Source organism: Pongo pygmaeus, chromosome 11 (assembly GCF_028885625.2).
Source record: "Pongo pygmaeus isolate AG05252 chromosome 11, NHGRI_mPonPyg2-v2.0_pri, whole genome shotgun sequence".
NCBI classification, from domain to species: Eukaryota; Metazoa; Chordata; class Mammalia; order Primates; family Hominidae; genus Pongo; species Pongo pygmaeus.
The window spans coordinates 34,903,971-34,919,345 of record NC_072384.2 but is presented as its reverse complement, the minus strand read 5'-3'; the positions used below and the strand labels follow the sequence as shown (position 1 = coordinate 34,919,345).

The 15,375-nt window shown below is 36.1% G+C and overlaps 1 protein-coding gene across 29 annotated transcripts in view; it reads right to left on the bottom strand.

The window, feature by feature from the left end:
• The window catches only part of R3HDM1 (R3H domain containing 1), a 187,877-nt gene that overhangs the window by 93,945 nt on the left and 78,557 nt on the right, over positions 1-15,375 (bottom strand). For 13 of the 29 annotated variants that reach the window (XM_054477853.2, XM_054477842.1, XM_054477840.2 and 10 more), the window contains exons 4-7: positions 12,560-12,601; positions 11,996-12,085; positions 7,125-7,239; positions 5,998-6,076 (exon numbers count right to left, since the gene is read on the bottom strand). In XM_054477853.2, coding sequence (XP_054333828.1) covers positions 5,998-6,076; positions 7,125-7,239; positions 11,996-12,085; positions 12,560-12,601 — 326 coding nt within the window. The remainder of the gene's footprint in view (positions 1-5,997; positions 6,077-7,124; positions 7,240-11,995; positions 12,086-12,559; positions 12,602-15,375) is intronic. The other 16 variants (XM_054477850.2, XM_063647405.1, XM_054477851.2 and 13 more) reach the window with 2 other exon arrangements.

The following is a 15,375-nucleotide window of genomic DNA, read 5'->3' as shown; positions in this document are numbered from 1 at the left end:
AAAATTAGCTGGGTGCGGTGGCGCATGCCTGTAATCCCAGCTACTTGGAGGCTGAGGTAGGAGAATCGCTTGAACCCGGGAGGCGGAGGTTGCTGTGAGCTGAGATCGCGCCATTGCACTCCAGCCTGGGCAACAAGAGTGAAACTCTGTCTCAAAAACAAACAAAAAAGGAGGCAACTTATTTGGAGTTCATAAAACAGTACATTTAAATTGATTTTCTGTGTTTGAGCTAAAGAGCAGGTATAAGAATATTTCAATTGTTCTTCAGTGAATGTACTGCCACTGAAATTTCCACTATCTGCATGATATAACAGAATCTAACAATTTTACTAGCAATTGATACAAATTTAGGCTTTCTCTCCCCTTAATACGTAGATCTATAGATTGCAGAGGATTTTTAGATTATCTGGGTCACTTATTTTAAAAAAGATACCCTGCTTTTAGTAGCACTTTTTAAAAAAAATAAGAATGACAACTTTCCTAAGGTCTTAAGATTTATACCTTCTGCCTTTTATTCCACATTGTAGCTTATTCAAGCTTTCAAATTTTCAAATCTGTAATTGAGGTTAGATATTTTTATAATGGTCATAACTTAAAGGTTACTAATCCTTTATAGAGGCCCTACATATGAGACTCAAACTAACAGGTAAACTACTTTTCTTAAGGTATACTGATGTTTTAGCAGGTGAGCCAAAACCATCTAAAAGTAGGCACAAACTAAAACTTCTATCGTGTAACCTTTAAAATGAACTGATACATGCTGTTAATTATTAAAGAAGTAATAAAAACAAGCTAATAAACTAAAAGCTAAAATGAAGGGCTAACAATCTTTTAGTTACTAGTGTTCTAGTCATTGTTCCAGAAGTAATTTTAGAGAAACAGGGAACCGATGTTATACCAGTGGCAAATAAAAAAAGAAGAAAATAGTAATGTTTCTGTTTGACCACCCTCCACCCAATGTTTCATATGCTCTTGGTTAAATGTCTGCAACAGATAAGAAATAAAATGACTTAAATATCACCTCCAATAAAAATGACTTTTAGAAGATATTTCAGAGAACAAATACGTGATGTTCCCTAGAGCAAAACAAATTACTTAAAAAAATCCATTTTCAGGATTAATCCATGGTATCGTTTTCCTGTTACATAATATAGTTATCTGTCCCATCCATATTTCTCCATATAAAATTTATACAATATGGCTAAAAGCAACACAAAAATACGTATAAAATCATGTCAGTGAGTGTAATCTTTATCAGTAACACCTTCAGGTTCCTAGGTTCTAATTTATTAATGACTGTATTTAATAGGGTAGTCTCTGAAAATATTGCAGACACCCAGAAATTCCAGATAACTTATTATTTAACCCCTGAAATTTAGTTTATTTATTGGGCTATGACAAGATGATGGAGATTTAATGATGTGAAAAAAAATTTTGAAATTAAAGTGATCCAAAAAGGAAAGGTTGACTAAATTTTAGTATCACTAAAAATAAATCTGCTTAACATCTAGTAGAATTCTCCAGGCAGTATTCAACCCTGAATGCTTCAGTGGCAATTTGCCATACTTCTAACTAATTGTGTAGCAGGTATAGCTGGCAATTAGCTGTATGCTTCACTGAGAGAGAATACTGAATCAATTATTAAGCAAACCTTATTTCTCACAAAATTTAACATTAGCTTCAACTTCGTAAAACCACAATGACACTAATAGTAACTTATACATTAGCCATTATACGAATTATTCACTTGTATATTTGCTCAAATAAAAATGCATACACAGAAGGAATAAAAAAAGATACATGCTACAATATGGATGAACCTTAAAAACATTATGCTAAGTGAATAAAAGCCAGTCCTGAACGACCATATATTATATAATTTCATTCATATGAGATGTTCAGAACAGGGAAATCTACAGAAACAGAAAACAGATTAGGGCTGGGATCATCCAATACCAGTATTACTATTATTATTAGCATAGGAATAGCTACAATGTATGGGGTTTCTTTTGGGGCAATGAAAACATTCTATAACTGTGGTGATAGTGCTCCTATCTGTATACTGAATATACTAAAAACCATTAAACTATACAGTTAAAAAATGTCTATGTGGATAACTTAAAAACGTTTGCATCTATAGAGGAAAAATAACTACACAATCAAAACGTAATTTGGAAGACATAAAAATGGATTTATAATCTTTGTTCCTTGCTGATGTCTTTCCCACAGGTTTAGAGAGAGAAGAAAAATTCTACCTGTCTAGGATCTTGTTTTACTCATACTAGTTATGAATTCCTACCTTCCCACTTATTACTCAACCCACTGAGTTCTGGTTCCCACCATCCTATCCCAAATGAAATGACTTGTTAAAATAGCCAACAATTTCTAACTTCTGAATCTAACGAATTATTTTTGGTACTTGTTTTGGAAAACCTCTTTAATCATGTTTTCCTTCTGTTCTCACACCAACACAACAACAATCAACAGAGAAGACTTCTGTGACCCGAAATATGTGGAGATTTCTCTCCACCAGCAAGCAAGCAAGCAAGCAATTCTGCAGTGTACAGCAGCTGGGTGTCCTCCAATTCAATTCTGACACTCTATACCTGGAGATAGTGTCAGATCCCACAGTTTGGGTCTCAGTCCCCAAGACTGCCCCACTTCAGACACCAGTTCCAAGTCTAGGCCTCTGGAACTTCTGACTACCGGCTTCAAGTTGGGGTTCCCATGACCCCTGCTTTGGATTCAACTAGTTTGCTGGAGCAGATCACAGAACTCAGGGAAACACTTACTCATATTTGTTGGTTTATTATAAAGGATACAGATGAAGAGATGCATACAATGAAGTATGGGGGAAGAGGGATGGAGCTTGCATTCTTTTCCTGGGGCCTGACATCCTCCAGGAACCTCCATGTGTTCAGCTATCTGGAAGCTCTCTGAACCTGTCCTTTTGGGTTTTTATGAAGTCTTCATTATGTAGGCATGATTGTTGAGGAGACTGACTTTCACCAATCTCCTCATCCAGGAGGTTGGGAGCAGGGACTGAAGTCCTAACCCTCTGATCATGCCTTTGTCCTTCCAGTGACCAGCCTAATCTGATATCTTGAAGCTATCAGTCAACCTTAGCATACAAAAAGATAGCTCTTTGGAGATTACAGGTATTATAGTTGTAAGCTAGGAAACAGGGAGGAAGACCAAATATATATATTTCGCAATATTACAATACTTATATTTTCATATCCCTCTGTTATTTTAATTAATTAATTCATTTATTTTGAGATGGAGTTTTGCTCTTATTGCCCAGGCTGGAGTGCAATGGCGTGATCTCGGCTCACTGCAACCTCTGCCTTCCAGATTCAAGCTGTTCTCCTGCTTCAGCCTCCCAAGTAGCTAGGATTACAGGCATGCACCGCCCAGCTAATTTTTGTATTTTTAGTAGAGACGGGGTTTCACCATGTTAGTCAGGCTGGTGTCGAACTCCTGACCTCAGGTGATCCACTGTCCTCAGCCTGCTAAAGTACTGGGATTACCGGCATGAATCATTGCGCAGGGTCCCTCTGTTATTTTATTTTCTGTGTAACTGTTCCCTTTTGGTTGAGTTCCAGGACAGATGTTCTCAGGATTCCTCTGCTCTCTCTCTCTCTTTAGAGATGGGGTCCAGGCTGGAGGGCAGTGGTGAGATCACAGCTCAGTGCAGCCTCAACCTCTAGGACTCCAGTAATCCTCCCACCTCAGCCTCCTGAGTAGCTGGGACTACAAGCCCATGCCACCAGGCCCCGTTTTTGCTATCTTTAGTACTTGGCCATTCTATTCTACTCTACTGTCCCCATTGCCTTTCCATATACAAATGATCATCAAGTCCTGCCATGATACTTCCTAAATATCTTTCAAATGTGTCTTTTCCTCTCCATTCTTTTCTATGGTCTCCTAGCCACTCTTTTTCTTTACAGTTATCTCTGCCAAAATAATCTTTCTAAAACACCAAAGTAATCTTTCCAAAACACAAATCTCATTATGGTATGGCCCTATTTAAAATTCTGTTTAACCACTCCTTAACTTGGCATGCCATAGTCAGTATTTCTCGACTGATGCACTACTGGCATTTCAAGACAATTTTTCGTGGCTCATCACCATTTCATAGGTCTTTTCGGCATCCCTGGATTCCCAGCAGCACTCTGCACTCACTGGGACAATCAAAAGGTCCCCTCACATTTCCTCACTGCTGTAGGGTGTTGGTATTATCCCTTGTTGACGATAGTTGGATATGACCTATGCTTCATACCTCACCAGTACCTTTACTGTCACTTTCTCTTTTTTTTTTTTGAGACAGAGTCTCACCCTGTCGCCCAGGCTGGAGTGCAGTGGCGCATCTCCGCTCACTGCAAGCTCTGCTTCCCGGGTTCACACCATTCCCCTGCCTCAGCCTCCCATGCAGCTGGGACTACAGGCGCCCGCCACCACACCCAGCTAATTTTTTATATTTTTAGTAGAGACGGTGTTTCACCGTGTTAGCCAGGATGGTCTCAATCTCCTGACCTCGTGATCCACCCGCCTCGGCCTCCTAAAGTGCTAGGATTACAAGCGTGAGCCACTGTGCCCGACCTTTACCGTCACTTTCTAGAATAACTTGCCACATGCCTGTGAGAGCCAGAGGGTACAATCTTATCTTTCCTTGAATGTAACACTCCCTCTCACATAACTATGCCTTGGCAATCCTCTAGTCTCTATCTCGAATGCCCTTCCCATGCTTCTCTGTATAGACAGCTCCAATATGAAACACTCTTAATTCAAGATTCAGGTTAGGCACTACCTTTTCAGTGACACATTCCCAAATCCTTTAAGAGGTTGTGGCCCTTCTCTGGCTATTACAGCACCTGTAAACCTCTTTTACATTTGTTTTATTTTAATTATCATGTGTCTTTTTCTAGTACAGAGACAGTGAATACTGTAGGGTCAGAGCTTTTATGTAATACCTTTTCATATCTACAATGTTTAGCACAATGCTTGGCACATAGTTAGAGCTGTTCAATAGACTCATAAATTTATCTTTCTGTTGGGACTACTGAGGAATAAACTTGAACTGGAGGAAAAAAAGTCAAGCAGAGTTGCCTATCTTCTCTCTAAATCCTTACCTATAATTCTTCAGCTCCTATTATAGAGACCACTTCATTTTGTAATTCTCTTTGGGGTTGATATTAAATACAAAACAGAAAATCAAGATAGTACTGAATACAATACATCCTGAATAAAAACAAGTTATCTTGAAGCAAGACTGTGTAAGAGATAAACAACTCTCTTATCTTCCGTGTGCCCATATCTAGTGACACCATTTTTATTTCAACGTATGTCAAATACCTACTACTCTGGAAAGCTAACATCTAGAGGAAGATTTCTTCACCTTGGCATCTTTCACTCTATGAAAGTGTTGGTCAGATAATTTGTGGGTAGCCATTTTTGCAGGGAGAATGCCTCAAAGTGCTTATGAGTTGTCAAAAAGTTAAAAAGTATTCATTTAGTAATCTGAGAAAATGAAAGATTTCACAATTAAAGTAGTGACTCAAACACCTCAAAAATCTTTGGGTTGATGGTTTATAAACACAGCAAGAAGGAACAAAAACTTTGCATTTAAAACGTTCAAAAACTCATAAGTGAATACACTAAGTTCTTATTTGGTTGAGTGCACTATGGTGAGATACCTATTTTTCTTTTTTTTCATGATTAATGGTATATGTCTAACTCAATCAAGAGCCTAAATATCTTAGTGATTCTGTATTTCCCAAAATTCATACATCATGGTGACATGCATAATGCAAAAAGATATTTATATATTTGCATATACTAGACCAACAACATCTTTGCCCTAAAAAACTAAAATGTTTCTGGTGTACTTCAAATATCTGCAATCTTATTCTATTACTCTAACTCAATAATGAAAACATATATAGCAAAATTATGGTACTCTAGAAGCAATGGAAACCTTATAAATTTAATTTTTACCTGGGATTGTTTTTTAATGTATTTACTAAAAATTCATGTAGATCTATGCCAGTTGAATCAGTGTATTCTTGACTGGAATCTAAAAAACAACAACACAAAAACCCAGTATAAAGTTGTTTGAAAACAAGTCCCATTCCCTTTTACACATGATGTATATCTTAAATAAAACAAGATGCCCCACATTGAAAAAAATTTGACAAAGTAGGAAAAGTTACAATGAAATCAGGTGACCACAATTTTTCTATTCCCATATAATGTACATGACATGAGTTTATATAACTGCATATCCACGCACATTCTTAAAAAAAAATTAACCTCTCACATGTGTCTGTTTAATTTCCTCTAAATTCTTTAAAGATCCTTTTATATACTCACCACAACCTCATGTTCAAAATGCCTCTGTGGGTGAAAAATTTAAATGATTTACATAATTAACTACATTTGTAGCAAATTAAGACAGCTTAGTTCAGATATGAGTATAATGGAGGCAATAATTTGGAGGTAGACAGAAATTTTAGTTGTGAAAGAATTTGATTTTTATCAGGTCTATTACTACAGGCTTGCTTTCAAAATACTTTTCAAATATTCATGCTATCTTTGCCTTAAATGTAGTATCTTTATACTATTTATAATACTGATCAACATAACTGGGTTTTTAAATTTATAAAGCATTTCTATTGATCTGCAATGCTAAGTAATAGTGAAGACCCTCCAAACTTATAAAAAATAAACACTCTGTTTCCAAGAATATTCTTACTGGATACTCAATATTATGACGTCAGCTCTTTGTACCATAAGGAATTCAAGAGTGATAGTATCCTTAGTGGAATCAATATAAAAATTATAATGACTTTAGTATTTTACTATGAGTGAGGGACCAGTAAGAGATTAAGATGTTTACCTTCCTCAATGTCTGTTATGTGTTGCAGTTTTTGGCTGAAACATCTTACTGATATATGGAACTGTGTTAAACCATTTTGCCCAGATGAGTAAGTACTGTATCATCCTTCCAGTCTGTTCTGTGTCATTTTACATAAACATATACTATATATAATTATTCAAGGGGAAAAGGATGGAATTACTGATAGCAAAATTATTTTTTTTAAAAAAGCAAAAGAACTGCAAACCTCTTGATAACATTTTTCTGGGCAACTTATCACTGGCCTTTTCTTTTTCTGCTTCATCTTTTGAGGGCTTCTCTTCTTTCTCAAATGATTGTGTTAACTGGATCTGAATTTTCTCCTGTTGGAAGGCAAAGTCAATTATTCAATGAAAATACAATATAATTCATTTAATACCACACATTTATATTGTTTGAGTAACATAGAATTGTACAGAGGAAAAAGATTATTTTACCCAACTAGATTCTTCAAACTAAAAAACAACTTAATAATACTTTACCATTTTTATCAAATACTTTATATAAAACGTAAAATTAATGTTCTGAGTTGAATACATCAATTAAAACAAATCCTCAACATTATAGAAAAAAATAAATGTTTTCTATTATAGTTTAAGTGCATCAACTTGTAAAATCCCTGGAGGATGAGAACTCAGGTCTTCTTAACTTATTTTTGCAAGTAAGATGCCAAGCAAGAGCATAATTATCATCAATCATGACAATACGAATGTATAAGTGTCAAGTCAATGATTAATAAAAATCAGGTTTCTGAGTATCCATTATAATCACACATTCCGTCATTCTCCTACCATATAAAAATGTTAAGTACAAAAATTTCCAAAATCAACGGCACACAGCTTTATTTCCTTTTTGAGATTTATATATCACTGCCAATCCTTCAATCACCACAGTTGTTTAGAAATATTTCAAACAAAATTGTATCCTTACAGATATGTAATGTTTAATTGTAAAGTAACCACATTCTGTAAGACTGAGCAAGGAGAATTCACGTTTTATTTTAAAAGCAATGCCATTACATGTAATTCCAGAACCCAAAGGGATTACTAGAAATTAATCCACACAGAAAAGGCAAAAATCATGTAGCTCTGTTTACTTAGGTGAAGTTATAAAGAAAGCTATAACAAATTCTACACCAGTTTTACTAAAGATAAAAGTGTAGCCTATTTTTAGACTACATTATACTGTTGTTCTATAGTCATGAAAACCATCAATCAGACACATAGACTTTTTACCCCAATAGGACTGCTACCTGCTATTTTCATCTCTTTTCTTCTTCTTAATTCATCATACCAGTTAAAATTTGTGCTCATAAAATAGGGTAAATGATGCACACTGGCAGTTTTCACTAGGATGACAAACACTTGCTTTATGCACTCTCTGTCTTGTTTACCAAAGACACTGGCAACTTCCTTACACTCATCAACCAGTAAGTAATTTTTCTTATTGTGATTCATTTTCCAACCCACTTTCTTTACTCTTTTCATAACTGTAAAACAGGTATCTAGAAATGAATCCCAGAACTATTTTTCAGAAGTATAATATTTAGAAGTTTTCTCGACTTGTAACTACTATTCTGGTTACTCAAGAGGAACCCAGTGAAATCCAGGCTGAGAGAAAAGATTTCACACTACCTCCTCTTAGATCTTCACTAAAAGGCACTTCCAGTAACTAGCAGATTTCATTTCTAAGCTCTCCTCAAAAAGCCATATATTTTAATTACAGACACTAAACTATTTTATCAAAATGAACTATATTTTTAAAATCTTGTAAGCTTAATGTACTGTGAGGCCTGTCTTCAGTTGGCCTAGTTTTCAGTAGCAAATAAACAAGATATATTTTAAACACTGAAGTTCTTATATACAAAATCTTCAGACTATAAATAACTGGAATAATAGCTACCTCTCCATAGGAAGCTGCAATTCCTTTCCTCTTCACTCTGTCAATGACATCTGTTATTGAGGTCACTTCCCTCTCACAAGCTCTTATCAGATACAAGTGACATCTCTCTCTTAATTGCCTCTCAACTTTTTGAATAATGAGTTTTCTTCCAGATTAATTCCTCAAAAATCACATTCTGAATCAAGCAAATTAGTTGGAAAGTGTGTCTACCATCAAGGATTAGATACTAGTACCTTTCATGAGAAATAATTTATTTTCCAATTTCCACTCAGGTGCAATTTATTTATCTCAAGGTTTGGAAAAAGACTTCCTACTAGAAGAAGTATCTTTTATTCAGAGGATTGTATTCATAGGCAATTATCCAAAAAGAAAAAGCTTACTGTATCTAAGAGAAACTGAGAAAGAATATATTAAGGGAAATAATTGAGTTTTGATATAGCTTCTTTAGTCATTATCCACATGCCATAACTCATCTTTTTGAACTGTCAACACAAAAAATTATCTATTATCAATAATGTATATATCAATACACAACATATATTCCTGTTATTTTTTCTTCATATAAATTGTCACTAGCCAAATTTAGTACCATAACAGGCTCTCCCTCAAGATTTTTCAAATAGGTAAAATGCACTACAAAAAACAAAGGTCATGGTACAGCTTTTATTTTTTCAAAAAGTATGCACTTTCTCTATATTAACAGATTTATGAATGTCTGACTCTTCTTTCCTCAATCTCTTTTGACTGTCATGAGGCTAAGATGGTGTAATATCTGTTTTTTTTGGTAAACAGAAAGAAGACATAAATTTTCAAAAACATTACACTGCCTACTACTCCATCCCAAACAGGCGTATTCTTTACTCTGACTTGTACAAAATAACTTTTTTTTTTTTTTTTTTTTTTTTTTTTTTTTTTTTTTTTTGAGATGAGAGTTTCGCTCGTCACCCAGGCTGGAGTGCAATAGCGCAATCTCGGCTCCCTGAAACCTCTGCCTCCCGGGTTCAAGCGATTCTCCTGCCCCAGCCTCCCAAGTAGCTGGGATTACAGGCGTGTGCCACCACACCTGCCTAATTTTTGTATTTTTAGTAGAGATGGGGTTTCACCATGTTGGCCAGGCTGGTCTTGAACTCCCGACCTTAAATGATCCACCTGCCTTGGCCTCCCAAAGTGCTGGGATTACAGGCATGAGCCACTGTGCCTGGCCAAAAGAACTTTCTAAAAGTGCTGTTTCAGAAAACAATTTTATCGATTTTTTTTCAGACTGTATTATAGCTCTTCAGCTTTATTACAATCATGCAAAAGCCAAAGGTTAATATTTGAAAATGTTCTCCAAGCAAGGATTTAGTAAATATTTTGACCGTATTTCTGCTTTTTGCTAGAAAGTCTATTTCATTGCTAAAATATATCTATTATATCAAATAAATGCATACAGCTATCTCTCCTACGTAGATACATTAAAAAAAAAAATCGGCCGGGTGCGGTGGCTCACACCTGTAATCCTAGCACTTTGGGAGGCAGAGGCAGGTGGATTACCTGAAGTCAGGAGTTCGCAACCAGCCTGGCCAACATGGTGAAACCCCGTCCCTACTAAAAATACAAAAAATTAGCCAGGCGTGGTGGCGGGTGCCTATAATTCCAGCTACTCGGCAGGCTGAGGCAGGAGAATGGCTTGAACCTGGAAGGCAGAGGTTGCAGTGAGCTGAGATCACACCATTGCACTCCAGCCCGGTCAACAAGAGTGAAACTCCATCTCAAAAAAAAAAAAAAAAAAAAAAAAAAATCATAAATTAATTTTCAGCCGTATGTTTCTGATGCAAAGAAATGTCAAAGCAAACAGATTTTTAAGTACATTTCATTGACAACAATCTATTTCAAAACACTTTCCTTGCATTTTCAAGCAATGAAATGTAGTGCTTTTCAAAAACAGTACATATTCTAAATATGTGACAACTATCCTAAATATCTGTAATAGGCTTTTCAGGGTATCATGTAAATCAAGGGAAAGTATAACAATTTTAGTTTGAATCACCAAATGTATAATGATATTTACTTTATAAAAAAGATGTGCATGTCATGGATCAGTCATGGCTTCTTAAATAACCACATAATTGCCCAAATTCCTTGGAAACTGTTTGTTGGGGTAAAGGAGCATTTTAAGTTGCTCAAACTCTTAGTAAGTAGAACAAGCCACTAGGCAAAGTTATCACAAGATAAACATTGGTAAAGGATCCAAAAATATTTATGCATAAATATACAGATGTAACATGAGACAGAGATCAACCCATAGCTGAGATTAACAGAAAAGTAGTCATAGCATTAAAAAGAATGCAAACTAAATGGTTTGCCTAAACCTCATTGTCCCAAATTTTACAAGAATAGACATGTGAGAAATTAGAAGTACTAGATAACTATTAAAGAGCCAAGCTAATATGAAAATTGGTTTCACCATGCATTCAGGTTACGTTAACCTATCAAGAAGAAGTCTTGGCCGGTCTCTTTACATAGAAGCATTAAGTATCTGAGAAATTTCTAAAAGGTAAAACTAAAAGGGCAAATTTCACCACAATTATATTCACTGGAAGTGCTACCTTAATATATATATATATTTTTGAGACGGAGTCTCGCTCTGTCGCCCAGGCTGGAGTGCACTGGTGCTATCTGGGCTCACTGCAAGCTCCGCCTCCTGGGTTCACGCCATTCTCCTGCCTCAGCCTCCTGAGTAGCTGGGACTGCAGGCGCCTGCCACTACGCCCGGCTAATTTTTTTGTATTTTTTAGTAGAGATGGGGTTTCACCGTGTTAGCCAGGATGGTCTCGATCTCGTGACCTCGTGATCCACCCACCTCAGCTTCCCAAAGTGCTGGGATTACAGGCGTGAGCCACTGCGCCCGACCAACATTTTTTAACTTTATGAAAATTAATTTATAACTTTATTAAAGCCACATTCCTAATTAATTACATGATTCCTAAGTTTTTCCAGAAGAGAAATAATTGCTCTAAGCCTTAGATTGAAGGAAAGAAGTTTTCTAACTTTTCATATATATCTTGGGTGCCAAGTATTATTGAATCAGTTTCATTTAGTCAAAATAAAACAAATATAACAAACACAACTTAAATCATATACGAAAATTCTCCAGTTCCACCATGTCTTGAAATAACATTTGTTTTGCTTTTTTACCTGGTTCTCCTGTGATATCTCTGGTGCAGGGGGTGGTGGAGATTCTTCACACACTGCAAGGCTCCGAACTAGCTTTAACTTTGAGCTTGACTAAAGAGAAGTATTTATAATTAACACTACATTTCAGAAATCTAGGGCATATCCAAAAGCCCCCTAGAAAGAGTTTCTAAGTTTCTTTATAGTTTCTGCCATGTATAACAGTAGATGAAATGTGCAAGTTAAATATATCATTAAACACTACTAAAGGCCTTTGTTAAGAAGGAAAACAAACACTTGCAGTTTTGAAAATTATAGCAATAGAAAGAAAGGGAATAATTCCAACTTCATATCCCCAAAAATGGTGAGAAAGCGATTTTCTCTACAGATAAAGAACCATCAAGATAAAAAAAGCAATGCACAAAAGCGACTAGGCAAGACAAAAATCCCAAATAAAACAAAATAAGCTTTCTGCCCCCCATAAAATATGGAAGAACTAAACTGAATGTAGTGCTATATGAAAACAAGGATTCATCAAGCATGAAGGAAGGCCCTTGGCATGCCAGCACACCAAAATATTTACTATACCTTAGACCTTTTTCCTGTCTGTCCAAATGACTGCAATGGCCGCTGAATATACAAGAAAGATTTGAATTAAATTTCATACTGAAACAGAAAATTTGCTTCTTAATTCATAGTCCTAAACCACAGAAAAACTAACTGTGCATAAAGTATGAAAAGTGAGGAAATCAAAGTTGGTTTCAGTAAAGGAGTACTGACTGCTCCCAGAAGCACACTTGCAGAAGATTCTTTAAAATCCTGATAGGTTGGCATTTTTATTATTATTTTTCTTTCTTAGGCATTTTTCTTTAAATCAGCAAATGGCCACAATTTCTGTGTTAATTGAGTACAATGGAACTTATATGGTGACTTCTTGGTAGTAAAATAAAATACACTTCATTATTTTACAACATATTATAGTTTAGCCAAGGTTATGGAAAAACAACACACACAAAAACCAGCAGTTAAAGGTGGATAAACTCAGAAAAGTTCCAAACTTAATGAGAATGTTTCAAATGCACAGTGAGTTAAGAGTCCAACCACAAATCTACAGAGGTGTTTCAACACTGTATAAAGTACACCACCAGTTTATTAGTGATAGAAACCTATTCATCAGGTCTGAGGTGAGGCAGTGAAGCAGAAAGGAAGAAAAAACGGCAGACTTCCAGTACGGATGTCCAGCATGACTGACAGGCCGACCATCAGTCACATGATTGGAGAACGCGGTAAGGCAAACTAACTCAAGTTTGTGATACAAGCTTTGGTTTGTGAAACCAGCTGAAGCACCTGTGAACCACAGCCAGACAGCTTTTAAACACTCTTTCCTTCTACTTTCTTCCAATTTTCCTCCCCAAACCCAACACCAAATAGTACACGGCCCAAGTATCTATCATTTTTACTCTTAATGTGAGGGAGCCAGTCTGGTACCAAACATAAAACAGATACAAAATCCTTAATATCCAGACTAGTATGCTTTACATTAAAAAAAAAAAAAAAAAACCCATCATTTTATTTCAAAAAGGCCTTCCTTGTAGAGTCAACAGAAACAAGAGTCTATAGTACCAGTATGTCCTGCTCCCATTTTGAGCCAAAAGTTCTTCAAAATTAAAAAGCACTGTATTCTTGGGATTTTAACCCTAGATTACACTAACTACAGAATAACAACAAAAGGAAAATAGAAAAAATAAAAGAAAAATGACTTTGTTTCTTATACAGAAGAAAATAGCATGTGTACGCACACATGCATATGGCAGTGCTGCCTAAGAGGGCTTCTGCATGTTGGTATTGTCTTCTGTTTTTACCTACTCTCTAACTTGTTCAAGAGGATTTCTAATTACCCGTAACTCACATCTAACAATAGAAGTAAAATAAATTGTACTATCATCTAGTCTAGGTGGTAGATGCCACCATCTAGGGATTACAGGAAAAAAAAAAAGAGGGAGAAAAGCAACAGGTGAATACTATGAAAATGCATATACCTAAATGAGTTCTGAGGAAGCAGAAGGGAAAATAATTTGTGACTTACTCCCAGTCCTCTGCTTTAATCTCTTGTAATTTTAAGTATCACTGGTATAAAATCTTCTATTAAAAATTCTAAAATGAAAGGGGTCATTAACTGTCAATGTAAATCCTATATTCATATGCAGAAGAGCTGGACTTAAATTTTTGAATTTGCTTCTTATTACTGGGTAACCATGGTCAAATTACTTCCCTTTACTTTTATCTGTCTAAAAGTTCATACTACTTGCACTAATTCACAGGATTCTTGAAAGGATTCAGTGAAAGCGTAGCTAACAAAGGGGCTTTGAAAACTCTAAAGTGCGTCATAAATGTAATCGATTATTAAAGGTTAGGAACTGACCATGTCAGAAAACCAATGTGCTGCCTCTGCTTATTAGCAACGAGATTAAGATAAATTACTTAATCTAACAAATGCTAATTTAAAAAAGTCTATAAAATGGGGGTGCTGTATATTGTCCCTATTGTAATGCTTGAGAATATTTATAGACTTACACATGTATTTATCTCACTTTTAATCTACAAGGACGCTTTAATGAAAATGAGGAAAAGATAAAGGAAGATACAGAGAAGTAAAATTATCTTAATTTGACTTCATTTAACGAACATGTTTTAGGTTCCTGCTGTACACCAGATACTGTGCTAGGCACTAGAGCTATGAAGATGAATAAGACATAGTTCCTGGTCTTAAAGACCTCACAGTCCAGAACCAGTTACTAAAGTCAAACAGAACCCCAGATCTGCAGAATCTTAGTCCAGTGCAATTAATATATTTAAAAAAACTTTATTGTGGATTAAATTCTACCTGAGGTAGACAGAATTCTAAAGATGGCACCCAAGATTCCCACCCACTGGTTATTTAATCAAACACAAATCAAGGTACTGCTGAGAAAGGATTTTGCTTTTTTTTTTTTGAGACTCAGTCTCACTCTGTCGCCCAGGCTGGAGTGCAGTGGCGTGATATCGGCTCACTGCAACCTCCGCCTCCCAGGTTCAAGTGATTCTCCTGCCTCAGCCTCCCAAGTAGCTGGGATTACAGGCACTTGCCACCATGCCCAGCTAATTTTTGTATTTTTAGTAGAGACAGGGTTTCACTGGGTGGCCAGGATGGTCTCAACCTCCTGACCTCAAGTGAGCAGTCCGCCTTGGCCTCCTAAAGTGCTGGAATTACAGGTGTGAACTACCATGCCCTGCTGGATTTTGCATTTGTTAACTAAGCTCCAAGCCAGCTGATCTTAAGATACAATTTAAGATTCAGGTGAGTCTGATTCAATCAAGTGAGCCCTATAAAAGCTCAGACTTTTCTCTGGTGGGAGCATGGGGGC